The sequence below is a fragment of the Pseudonaja textilis genome, chromosome 2 (genome assembly GCF_049901715.1).
Source record: "Pseudonaja textilis isolate UNSWEBS1 chromosome 2, rPseTex1.2, whole genome shotgun sequence".
In the NCBI taxonomy this organism is placed as follows: domain Eukaryota; kingdom Metazoa; phylum Chordata; class Lepidosauria; order Squamata; family Elapidae; genus Pseudonaja; species Pseudonaja textilis.
The window spans coordinates 46,893,340-46,907,131 of NC_141991.1; the positions used below are offsets into that span (position 1 = coordinate 46,893,340).

The 13,792-nt window shown below is 37.5% G+C and overlaps 1 protein-coding gene across 6 annotated transcripts in view; it reads right to left on the minus strand.

Moving 5' to 3' along the window:
• CHCHD6 (coiled-coil-helix-coiled-coil-helix domain containing 6) overlaps nucleotides 1-13,792 on the minus strand; it is a 226,973-nt gene that overhangs the window by 57,839 nt on the left and 155,342 nt on the right. For 5 of the 6 annotated variants that reach the window (XM_087923783.1, XM_087923780.1, XM_087923779.1 and 2 more), the window contains one exon: nucleotides 11,848-11,983. The exons of the other annotated variant lie outside the window; for it this stretch is intronic. In XM_087923783.1, coding sequence (XP_087779909.1) covers nucleotides 11,848-11,983 — 136 coding nt within the window. The remainder of the gene's footprint in view (nucleotides 1-11,847; nucleotides 11,984-13,792) is intronic. 6 annotated transcript variants of the gene reach the window in all.

The following is a 13,792-nucleotide window of genomic DNA, read 5'->3' on the forward strand; positions in this document are numbered from 1 at the left end:
ATTCATGGAGTCATAAACTCCTTTAATAATATTTTTGCCAGAGCAATTGTCCACATGTAGGGTAGAAGAAAGAACCAGTCCAAAAAGCCCAACTGGGAATCCAGGGAAAGTTAATAGTGCACTAGAATAAGAACGCTGCATTACATACATGGCAATGATAGGGCCTATTCAAAGGTAGGTATGCTTTACCTGGTGCTTTAAACAAAAATGCCGTAGTGATTCAAACCAATTTCAATGTAAATTATTTTGCTTAATTTTTAATGCTCTCCAAATGAACCTGTTCTGTAAATAAACTGTCTACCTTGTATTTCAGAGGGCTGCTGCCAGTTAAAAGTAAGTAAAGCTAGGGCAGATATGCAAACCATCCGATCTTGGAATAAAGCAGATTCCTGTACTGACCTTTTACACATTTCAGCCAATACAGTAAGATATGCCTGTCTTCATTTTTCAAAATTCTAATCTGGTTAAGGTTTTCAGATATTTTAAGGGATTTGCAGCATTTAGAGCTAAGAAAAAGAAATATTTTCAAAGTTAGGAGTTGGAGAATTGAGATGGTCAAGAAGACAGTCCTGGATACTTTTCTATGAATTGTTGACACTTTTGTAAGCCATGTGTCAAAAGTCTGAGGCAATTGCCAGCTTGCATAATACACTTAAGCAGCTTAGTGATCAATTAAAACTGCGCTACTGTACAGTTTCAGTTCAGCTGTGTTAATTCCTCACAGAAGACAGTGCATCTACGATTTGTTCAGGGCATTATGCAATACTTGAAAAGAACAATTAGGATCCCTGATTTGCACAATGTACTAAACAAACCATGGACAGAGCTGCCCATAGTTTGCTATCTGTGCCCATTCAAGGAAAACAGCAAGCATTTCAGAGCAACACTCCTTGTTGCTAAGTATTTCTATAGCTTAATATGAGTCATGAATTTGGTCAAAAGGCTGCAAGACTTTTTTTGAATGACAGTTGCTGGCTGCAATTCTGCTTAAATGGATCCAAAGGGAAGCTGAATTGCTTGTAATGGGGCATGATTACCTGTTTTCCTTCCCCCAGGACTTATTTTATACAAATATGCATATGCACAGTATAAGTATGTGAAATAGGAATTAAGTGAAAGGACATGATGTTTTATACTAGACCATAGAGCTGTTTCACTCAGGAGTTAATTAAAAAGCCAGACAGCTATGCTGTGTGAAACAAGGAGAAGGAGGAGATCTGTCACAAATCATTAATCAGTCTGAAGATCTTGAGGAGGGTTAAACTTCAATATCAGTATACAAGGTGTTTGAAAGCTGATCCTAGATCTGAAACTGTATCAGTTTCAGAAATTCAAACAGAATCCACAATAATACCACATAGAGACAGAAGCAAATGACAGAATGGCTGTCCATAATAGAGCTCAGGTTCTTTACAAAGTATAAGCAGCAACTTCTACCCCTGTTCAACTTAGTTCCCGGTCCAGAGAAGTCAGGAAGGAAGTCAGCATGTCCCCTTTAAAGAATCTGTGAAGATATTATGCAAGGAATAGGAATATGTGAAAAAGCGTACAATTTGTTTCATAAACTGGCCCTGAGAATGTCTGGTGAACTACATTTACATTTACATCTACACAGTAATATATAAAACACAGAGAGAGTGGGGGAGAGGGAGAGAATAAAGTTATAATGCTTTTTTTTTATCCAAATATTTACAGGTATGTGGTGACAATGAGGTTATCACAAAGTTGAGAATTTTGAGAATTTTTCAGATAGATAAACCACTGCTTCTAAAGGTCCTGTTTACTCCTTCTATTGAGATACATGCTCACACGCTTCCCAAGATGCACCACAGAAGGAAGGGCTAGCTTTACACCAGGAAAAAAAAAGGCACATGGCTCTTCCTGAAGCATCAACAAAGGCCTCTTGCCTCCTCCAGAGCCACCTCGCAAATAGGCATCAAACTGGGAAGGTTCAGAGACAGAAGGATTCTGACCACCTGCATAAAGTACCAGCTTGCCTCCCCACTGAAATGGTATCTATTTATCTGCTCGCATAGACCATGCTTTTGAATTGCTAGGTGGGCAGAAGCTCAGGCAAGTGATGGGAGCTCACCGTGCCACTCAGTGCCAGGGCTTGAACCTGCTGAAGGAAAAACCATCTCCTGTATGGTTAAGCCACTAAGCCACTGCCCCTCAGTTGTACATGAAAACGTAGGATAAAAATCTAAAAAAAATAGCTATATAGAGTATAAAGTGATTGCAAAAAAGGCAGTCAAACAGCAAAAAATTGGTAAGGTTAAAAGAGGAAGAAAAACATGAAGGGAGATCAACAGTTAATGTGGACTGAACATGAAAGTGAATGATCAGTAGGACAAAGTTTGAAAAGTTTCATAATGTAGAGAGAATGAATGAAAATTAAACTACAAAATTAATAGGAAAGAAGACTGAAAGAAAGGAGAGGAAGGGAAAGATTCTACCTGGATTTAGCTGAGGAGATCAAAACAAAAGATGTGAAAAATTTAAAGAGCAGAAGCTATGTATGGTACAGGTAATAGACAAGGTGGGAACCAGGCAATAAGTATAGACAATTAAAGTAAATGGTGTTGGTATGAATTACTTTTAGCCATATTTCCTATTTTGATTTACCTGTTATTTTATTTTATTTGTTTTTGCACTGTGTATAACATTAGTTACCCTAACAGAATAGCACACAAGTTCGATATGTGCAAGAGTGGGATTCAAATTTCTTAACAACCGGTTCTGTGGGTATGGCCTAATTTGTGGGTGTGGCTTGGTGGTCATGTGACTGGCTGGGCGTGGCTTGCTGACTGGGCATGGCTTGGTGATCATGTGACTGGCTGGGCATGGCTTGTATGTAAATATTATAAATATTTATGTAAATATAGATTTTTTTTTATAAAAAAGAGCAACTTTTACCCAAAAGCAAATTTTTACCCAAAACTTTTACCCAAAAGCAAACTTTTACCCCAAAGCAAAGCAGGCAGGCACATTGAGTTGCTCACAGAATTACAGATTCAATTAGAGATCTATCTATCTGCAATCGGCTACCTGAGTCTGTCACATAAAATTTTCTAGCAAGCAAACTCACAAAATTAACTCACAACACACCATGTATGTAAATATTGAATTTTTTAAAAAATTAAAAAAAGAACAACTTTTACCCAAAAACAGGCAAAACAGGCAGGCAGATTGAGTTGCTCACAGAATCACAGATTCACTTAGACATCTATCTATCTGCAATCGGCTACCTGAGTCTACACTGAAAAGCTTCAGTCCTAAGGAAGGTTCAGCTCTGCTTTTAGATTAGCCAAAAAGCAAGAAATCCAAGGATTTCCTGCTTTCTAACAAATCTAAAACTCCTGGCAGAGCAGAACAGCTGATGGTTGGGGGGGGAAAAAAGGAAAAATAGCAACTTACCAAACCAGTCAAGTTGGATGGCTCACATGCCAGGTAAGGAGTGAGTGGCAGGGAGGGGCGGGGCCAGCCAGTAGAGCGATTTGCCGCTGTGTGCAGTGTTTGCAAGAAATCATCAGATGTGCCGCCTGGACAGCTGACAAGCACTGCACAGGTGCACAGCATTTGAAAATCCTCAGCTATGCCACACAAAGCAGCTGAGGAGGGAAAAGCAGGAATAAAGGACAGCCTAGAGCCCAGGCAGGTGGGTGGACCAAACACCAAACCGGTTCGGTGTCAGCTGCTCTTCGCAGCTACAGGTTCTATAGAACCGGACTGAACCAGTAGCATCCCACCCTTGGATATGTGCACTTTTCTTTCTTGTTTGAATGTCACAAATTTGCACAAAATGCAGTTGTGGAAATTATACAAGCATGCAAAAGTCTGAACAATTGGCATAGTTCAATAGAACAGCAGAGTTAGGCTCCAGTTACAGAATTTGAACTTTGAAAGTTTTTATTGAACTGTATTATTGCTGAGAAATTATCTATCTTTTTAGTGCAAAAATTGCATATAAATTTGCATGCAATAAATTAGCTATAGTTATTGTGGTCAAGCCAAGATGAAATGCAAGGAAGAAAAAAAGTGGCTGCAAATGAATTTAAGTTATACGCTTATTCACTCTTCCTGTATTTGCAAGGTTTGGAGGTAGGGAACATTTCTCAGGAGGAGGACTCTATTTGGAGCTATAGGCCATTGAACAAAACACAGTTTAACATTTGCAAGGTAGCATTACAAATTAAAACTCCAACTCAGCAATGTCTAATACTGTAGAGAAGGAAAGTGATATTTATTCCTTTAAAGACAAAAAACCCCTCTAGTTTAGTATGCATTCCATTTTTAAGAGAAAAGAGAGAGGGACAAAAGGACGAAGAACAAAAATTAAAGAAAATTAGACAGAACATTATTTCTGCAGTAGTTGTACTTTGATGGACTTCTTGCTTCCTTGTCTAAAGCAAAGCAAAGCTGGCAGCAGTTATTTCCTAGGATTCCTAGGTAACAAGAAAGAAAAACTGAAAAGTCTGAAAAAATTATGAAAAAACTGTAAAAGAAATTATAAATTTGCATTCTTCCAGGTATGAGTATGTGAAGGGGCCGGGGGAGAACTGATCACGGTCCTAGTACTTGTTGACATGGATTCTGACCTTCTTTGCTTGATGTTTGCCTGATCTCCCCCCATACCTAAAACCTGAGTAATAGTTCCTATCCAGGGATATACCAAAATATTCTATTCCTCTTTAGCACGCAACAGTTTTTAGTATTTCTATATTGTCAGGAAATCACTCAAGAATATTTTTGACTGTAGTCAACTGGCCATTCCAAATGCAGCAAACAGATACTCATGGTTATTTACAAAGACATTGGTATTCTTCATATGTTCGCTGTTAGGGTATTTGTTTTTAAACAGAACAATCCAATAAGCAACTTATTTAGTAAAATGTAAGTTATTTAGTAATATATAAAGAAGATTCATTAAAAACAAAGAAGGAACTTAAAGTGAAAAAAGAACCATTAATTTATTAAATGTTTTAAAATAGCTTAAAGAAGAGAAGGCAAAGAAGAGATGATAGCAGCCTTCAAACACTTGAAGGACTGTTACAGGGAAGAGAATGTGGATTTATTTTCTATAACGTCTGAGGTTAAGACAAGAAGCAGTGGGTAGAAGCTTTACAGAGGGAAACCCAAGCTCAAAATAAGGAGGGACTTCTGACTCAGAGTGATATTTAGCAATGTGACAGCCTGCCTTCTGAAGTCATCAAGGGTCCATAATTCAAGGCTTTCAAGCAAAGGTTAGATAGTCACTTATCTGCAATGATATGAGAATTCCAGTTCTCTGCAGGACATTCAACTAGAAGAACATTCTTCTGAAACCCAAGATTCTATACACTATGTTCTATATATTTTCAAAGGATTGCTTTTATTAAGCAGATGGCATGGAAGATGCCAAGAAAAAAAAAGTCTTAATGGTGGAAAGGTGAAGCCAGCTGAGACTTCTTGAAAGGGGACTTAAGGACAGGGCAGTCTCAAACAATATTAACAAGGAAGAAAAATGGGAGACATCTGAAGGAGCCGATACAGTTGAACAGAAGGTTCTGTATGACATTCTTATTACAAGCTGTTAAAGTCTGGATGGCACTACACTAAGGTCATTTCACTGGCTAACTACGTTCAAAGAGTCAACATTAATGGATTTAAACTGATCTGCCGAACAGTAAACAGTGCAGTCCCACAAGGATCTGCCCTGGGGTGAAATAATTCAATATTGTTATTAATGGTTTCAATAATGGGACTGATAGGATGCTGAGCAAAATTACAGATGACAAAAAACTGGAATATTTGGCCACTACTAGGAAAATAGAATGGGATTGCAATCTAATTTGGACTGATTGGAAGGTTTGACTGAGAGGAACAAGATGTCTTTCAAAGTGTGGGGAGGAGGAAATGTAAAACATTTGGGAGGAAAGCTATATGGCACATGCAAGAATGTGAACTTGAAAGTTCACATTGGAGTCTATGGAGATTCTCAATCATCCAGGTCATGGTTGTTCCAAAAAGCTGAAGAAATATCTTGGATGAGAAGTGAAATGTCTTCTTAAACGCCCCCCCCCGCCCCCCCGAAAGTCCAGTTTCCTCTTGAAAAAGCAGCTCTGGGACCACCTCATTGGATAAAGACTTGAATGCAGTCATTGACAACAAGCTGAATATGAACCTTCTGTGTGAGTCAACCGCTTTAAGGATTGGGCCAATTCTGGACTGCATTAGGAACAGCACTGTGTCAAAGACATGTGAAGCCATTGTTCCCTTCAAGTAGGATGGAGAATGGAGACAAAGATAATATAGGGATGAGGACATGCGCTACAATAGGCTGGATGCCTCACATGCTGGCCACGCCCACACCCAGTTTAGTGAAGGGGGGGAAAGTCCTGATATGTCCCATGACGCTGCCATGACGATGCGAGTTTGACACCCCTGCCCTACAAGGACAATTTGAAAAAAGCTTAAGATGTTGCATTCATATCTTAATAAGGAGATAGGAAATTTAGGAACTATTTTCCACTGCAACAAAAACTAATAAATAATTACAGCTACCTACATATTAGGAAGAAAATATATCCTGACCAGTGGTGGGATTTAATTTTTTTTACTATCAGTTCTGTAGGTGTGGCTTGGTGGGTGTGGCAGGGGAAGGTTACTGTAAACTCTCCAGTCAGAGGTTGTATTTGCTGGTTCTCTGAACTACTCAAAAATTTCTGCTACCGGTTCTCCAGAACTGGTCAGAACCTGCTGAATACCCACCTCTGATCCTGACAGTTAATATTAGAAGAACATCCAGCCATGAAATTTCCATATTTTGAGGTTTTTAAGCAGGGCCTAGACAGGCACCTCTTGAGGACAGTTTATTTGCCTTTACTGCACATTGCCGATTGGATTTAATGATCTTTGTAGTGCCTTCCAATCACAATACAATGATTCTTTGCTAGATATGAAAAAATTAGAGAGGTTTTGTTATTTACCTTGGGTACAAGTATTTCCTTTTTTGGTTTCAAAGAAACAAATTAAATAAAATTCTGATTCCTCCTCACCTGCGGTTTTTCAATCAGCAGGAGAGAGAAAATACTGGGGAAAGATTGCAGCATCAAGTTTCTGTCCTAATTGCCTACAAACTGTGGTATACTCCTGATAAATCTTGCAGTCAATAAACTACTGATAATTCAAAAAGCCACAATAGATTCAACCCCTCCTACAGCTGCACTATTATCCCAGCTTTTCTTTAGACCTAAAAGCAGCAATTTATGAGCTCTTGTCTGAAATTCTGCAGAGATATAAAGCTACCTCCCCAAAACATAAAAATCCCCACAGAAAACAGCAAAATTGCATTCTTTTTCTCAAAACAAATATACAGGATGAATGAATCCAATATGTACCCAATTCACATATCTCCATGAGCGTAGAGTGATTAAATAGAATTGTGTACAGGTAGTCCTCAACTTACAACAGTTCATTTAATGACCATTCAAAGTTTACGGCACTGAAAAATGTGGTTTATGACTGTTTTTCACAGTTACGACCTTTATAGTATCCCCGTGTTCATGTGATCAAAATTCAGATGCTTGTTAACGGGTTCATATTTATGACTGTTGCTGTGTCATGTGGTCAAAAGATAATGTAATCACCTTATGTGACCTTCTGACAAGCAAAGTCAACGGGAAAACCAGATTCACTTAACAACTGGGTTACTAATTTATCAACAGCAATAATTCACTTAACAATTGTGGCAAGACATGTTGTAAAATGAGGCAAAACTCACTTAACAAATGTCTCGTTTAACAATGTTGGGCTCAATTGTGGTTGTAAGTCAAGGACTATTTGTACATCTCATCTCCAAACCTTCATTACATTTGTTTAGCTTAATTCTTTATCCAGTTGACTAAACTAGATGGGAACATATTACTATAGTTAGCTGATCTTGAAACCCTAAGCAGAATCAGACCTGTTCCCTGCTTATATGGGAAAACACCAAAATCCCAGAATTGTTAACTGAAAAGGGTAATAAAAATTAAATTAAATTGTAGAACCAGGCACTAAGAAATAATTTGTTGTATTGTTACCAAAAAAACTTTCTGGGTGAATGAAGATACAACCTTTGTTCTTGGCTTGCAAATAATGCATTTTATAGAAGATAAACATAAGCCTAAACATAAGCACTAGAACAAAAAAATAAAATAAAAATGCCGCCACTCCTTTCTTTGATCAGAGGACTAGAGTGTAACTTTCTCTCAAACAGTGCTTAGCTTCCTTTGGCAAAGCCACTTAAACCAGGAATCATTATCTAAGTTTGTTTGCTTCCACATTGTCTTTCTCACAAACATGTAGTTATTTCTATTTTTCATGCCCGATACAACAAACAACAGTATCTAGCACTATTAAGTAGAAATGCAACTCACATGCTTTGAGGACAGCTAAGCTCCATCTCAACTGAATAAAAAATAAAGGAAGTCTTGTCTTCCTGATGAGAGCGATTAAATCGCTTTCTTACAGACAGCCACAAACTTACAGAAACTATTGATAAAACTGTATTTGAAGCTTGGTCCCAAACAGAAGCCTTGCCTCAACGTTTCCTCTATCCCTCTTTTCCCAATCTTCTTGGCAGAATTTGCTGCTCTTACTTAAGCTTATTTAAGGAAACTTGCTACAAAAAGATTTATATTGTATTTTTTTTACTTCTTGTCCAATTCTGAATCTCAAGGTCTTTTGAGGCTTTTCTACTGAGCCTGTTTCTTATTCCACAATTACCTGCACAGCAGAAGTTTTAGTGAAAGAGAAGCAGAAAGAGTTTTTATTGCCATTTTGGTGTCCCCTGTAGCAAATCAATGTAAAGTAACCATTAATATAATACCCTTTTTCACTAATTATGTGAAAAGACTTCCACCAGCTTTTATGTACATAGAAGTCCTTGTGAACTAGCCAACTTAAGGAGTTAGATTTTAAAAAAACAAAAAACCTTCAGGTTAATAGCATTTTTCAGTGCCCTCTGCTGTTACCAGTCACTCAGCTTTCAATTTACTTTATAATACTGTCAGGTTGTAGCTTTGGCTGGCAGCTTCCCAGCCTCTTTCTCATGTGGATTGGAGCAGCAGTCTGCAAATATGTGGAAGTTTAATGCAATCTGTCTTCTTTGGTAATCACATTCCTTCTGCGCTATGTGCTATAAAGATGTATTGGTAAATGTATCTGCTAAAAATATACTTCCCCTCTGCTTCTGCCCACCCCATACAAGCCTGATTTACAGGAGGCAAGAGGAAAGACTTGCATCTACAGAAGTCTGGCAAGGGACAAGGCAAATTCCGTAGAGAGCTGCTTAGAGAAAACAACTGTGCCGTGGCAATTCAGGATTTGCCATATTTTAATGCAAGATTGGGGGGATTGGGAAGGGGGGGGGGAATCACACATTTTGCAAGCTGGAGATCTCAAAAGGTACCAGAGAAAAACCCTTTTCCCTGGAAGCTTTAACCTTGCTGATTTGCAGATATATAAAGATCTTCCTGGTAAACAGGAAAAGAAAAACCCACCAGGACTTGCAACAACATTTGAGCTAATGTATTTTGACAATTTTTCCATCTCCTTCTGACAAAGCTTCTTCTGGGACCTGGCGTGCAGTTTGTTTCATGTTATACTTAAATCAGACACAGGGCTTCTTCTTCACAATATTAATAGAAATGAAAAGGGCTCTCTTCTCGTACCCTCCTCCTTTCGCATGAAAACGCATCCCCAATGAAATCACCTGAGCCGCGAAGCCTTGCCTGCAAGCACATGTCCCTCATTTGTAAATCGGAAGCCCCTGATCCATGACAGACGCAGAGGAAATGCTTGGTCAGTCAAGTATCCCATACTAAATGCAGCGATGCTTCTTTTGCACACAGGAAATTTCACAGAATGTTTGAAATCCTTCATAAATCCTAGATTACTGTAGTGTTTATAAGGATATATATTCTATGATCCCAGCCTGTGCATTAAAAAGTATTGAGAATAGGGTCAATTTCAGGCTAATCCATTACAGCGTTTTATTCAGGTTACTAAATTGATTTTGGAGAAAATGAGGGGAGATTGTCTTAACAGCAACATGACCCAAGATACTAGATTCCATATCATGAGCTCTCCTGATATAAGAGGCAACAATTTGTGACACATACATTTTGATCTGTATGTCCTTATTGTGTAAATGCAAATAATCAGAAGGGTTAACTTTGTGATTCATTGATATAAGCAGTGTAAAGACATTCATATTGTTGTCCATATAGTGTAAAATGCATGCCTGTTTGGTTTAGAAAAAGAAATATCTGACACGATCTTTAAAGTACATGATTTGCAAGATACTTGTAAAGTTCTTGAATAGCAAGAAAATTCTGAAATTTCATTCGAAGTAATGGAGCCCTTCATTCTTTAAGTTAAGCCATTTGAGGTACCTTGGTTGAAAATGTTTTGCTGATGTACCATTTCATCTAGTTGAAGGTTACCAACCTGTCAATTTTAGTAGCATATAAATTTTTTGCTAGATAATGCTTGAACTTATGCATTATTAAGAACAGGTTTTATAATACGCATTGGCAGATTTCAAATCTCTGAAAATTAATATATTAGACAAAGTTTCATTTAAATTGTTAATAGTATTGATAAAATTAAATAGCACTGATAAAAATTGATAAAACAAAATGAAGAAAAAAGTATTATTTTATATTATCATAATATTAGGGAAACAGGATTGTATGATGTATAAATCAAAGAGAAAGATTTAGGAAACCACAACCTAGAAAAAATAAATAGATGCTGGGTGACTATGACAATGAAAATAATCTATGTTTACCTAATCTACTGGTAATATTTTAGATTTGTTAATATAACTGGTAGATAAATCTATTATTCATCTAAATTAAAGTTGTGGTAAAGTTGTGAGAAGATGAAAGTATAGTTACATATAGTAGCTTATCTGAAATATCTACTCTGGTTTGACTGAAATGCTTGGAACAATTTATAATATACTATGTAATCTACCTCTGAGTCTATTACACAAGTGGTCAAACTCTATAAGCAAGTGCTTTTATCACTGAAATATGAAATCATATAGTATTGAGAAACTGATTCAAAGTTATCTCTTAATAATAATTTAAAGCTAATGCAAAACAAAAATAAAAAATAATGCTAGAGCTAATTGTAAAAAAAAATGGAAAACTGTACATCTTGAGAATGAAGGACAAGAAAAGGATTTAGGCATTTATACAGAAATCAAAGACAACAAGAGGGATCATTAATATGGGAAATATGTAAATTCATCAAAGCAGAAGTTATAAAATGAAAATTTAGAACTGATTTCAAATTCTGAACCAAATTCAAGACTGAATGTAAGCCATACTAATGAGTCTGGCAAGGCAAATGCCTTAGCTTCCCCAGATTTTTTCCCTCTAAATGTGCTAAGCTAAGGCATTTGCCTTGCCAGACTCATTAGTAAGGCTTACATTCAGTCTTGAATTTGGTTCAGAATTCGAAATCAGTTCTAAATTTTCATTTTATAACTTCTGCTTTGATGAATTTACATATTTCCCACATTCATGATCCCTCTTGTTGTCCTTGATATTCTGCTAGAATAGGTTGACGAGGTAAGAATTCTAAAGATTGCATGCACTGTCTGAATGATAAATAAAATAAGCCTATTATTACTAGTTTTTGTTCCTTTCACACATGCTGGCTTACATAGTATATGAACTGACTCCATCAATGCCTGGAGGAGCAAAAGAATCTAGAAGGAGGCAAAGTCTTCTGACTGGCATGATCCTTTACAAGACAGAGCAGTAATCAGGAAATGTCCTTGATGTAAAGCAGAAATAAAAGTATAGATACCTTTTGTGCTAGCCTAACACAACGCTGATATTCCTTGACTAGGTCTGAGCAGTTTAGCACTTGCTGTTTATTTTCATTGTAGCACATCATAATGGCTTCCTGAAAGTTTGCACATATAGCTTGTGTATTCCTCTTCCTGTAAAGACAAAGGGAAATTAAAACAGCATTTTTTTTATTGGCAGGCTTCTCATTTGTTTCATCACTGCTACCCAGTAAGGCCTACCATTCATTCTGTGGTTTAATTTCCAAACCCTTTATTGCTCTTCTCTGTACTTTTCTAGGATCTCAGCATCCCGGGAAGATACTGGAAAATATAGTAAAAAAACAGATCTGCCAACAACTAGAAACAAGTAAAGTAATAACTAGCAGTCAGCACGGGGTTTGTTAAAAACAGATCATGCCAAACCAATCTTATTTCATTTCATTTCATCTTAAACATAGTGACTAAATTAGTAGACCAGCAAAATATTGTGGACATAATATATTTAGATTTCAGCAAGGCATTCGACAAAGTAGACCACAACCTACTTCTTAGTAAGCTAGAAAAAAGTGGAATAAATAGCACCACCACTAGATAGACTCGCAACTGGCTGACAAACCGTACTCAACAAGTACTCCTTAATGGGTCTAAGTCTACATGGAGGGAAGTAAGCAGTGGGGTGCCACAAGGCTCTGTCTTAGGCCCAGTATTCTTCAACATCTTCACTAATGATTTAGATGAGGGAATAGAAGGGGAACTTACCAAATTTGCAGATGACACTAAGCCGGCAGGAATAGCTAACACCCAAGAAAATAGGCTCAAGATCCAGACGGATCTTGACTGACTAGAACATTGGGCCATATCTAACAAAATGAAATTCAATGTAGAGAAAAGTAAAGTCCTTAGGCAAGAAAAACCAAAAGTACACATATAGACTGGGTGAAACTGTGAGAGAGATCTTGGAGTCTTAGTGGACAACCAGCTAAATATGAGCCAGCATTGTGCAGCAGCAGCCAAAAAAGTTAATGCAATCCTAAACTGTATTAACAGAGGGATACAATCAAGATCAAGTGAGGTACAATAAAGCCTTAGTAAGACCACACCTAGAGTACTGCATCCAGTTTTGGTTACCACATTATAAAAAAGATGTTGCAACTCTCGAAAAAGTACAGAGAAGAGCAACCAGGATGACTAGGGGACTGGAGACTAGAACATATGAGGAACGGTTACAGGAACTGGGCATGGCTAGTCTAGTGAAGAGAAGAACCAGCGGAGACATGATAGCAGTCTTCCAATATTTGAGGGGCTGCCACAGAGAGGAAGAGGTCAAGCTATTTTCTAAAGCACCTGTAGGCCAGACAAAGAATAATGGATGGAAACTGAACAAGGAGAGATTTAACCTGGAAATAAGGAGAAACTTTCTGACAGTGAGAACAATCAACCAATGGAACCACTTGCCCTTGGAAGTTGTGGGAGCGCCATCACTTGAGACTTTCAAGAACAGATTGGACTGCCATTTGTCAGAAATGGTGTAGGGTCTCCCGCTTGGGTGAGGAGTTGGCCTAGATGACCTATAAGGTCCCTTCCAATTCTGATTATCTGTTATCTGGTTTGTAGCCTGTTTTTTTGTATCCTAGTTTGATCAGAACTAGACACGGTATTCCAAGTATGGTCTCACTAGTACAGTATAAAGTGACACTATCATTTCTTGTGATCTTGATACTGTACCTCTGTTGATGTAGCCTAAGACTGCATCACTTTTTTGGCAGCTGCAGCATAATGCAGGTTCATACTTAATAGCGGTCCAGTAGAACACCTAGATCTGTCACACAGTTTCTAAAATAAATATAATAAGTTGAAGACTACCATTACTGAGTCTTCCAGCAAAATACTTCTAGGATATTCTTTTATTTTCAATTCTAATCCACAATCAGAGAATGGAGAACAAAACACTGGCATTAATCA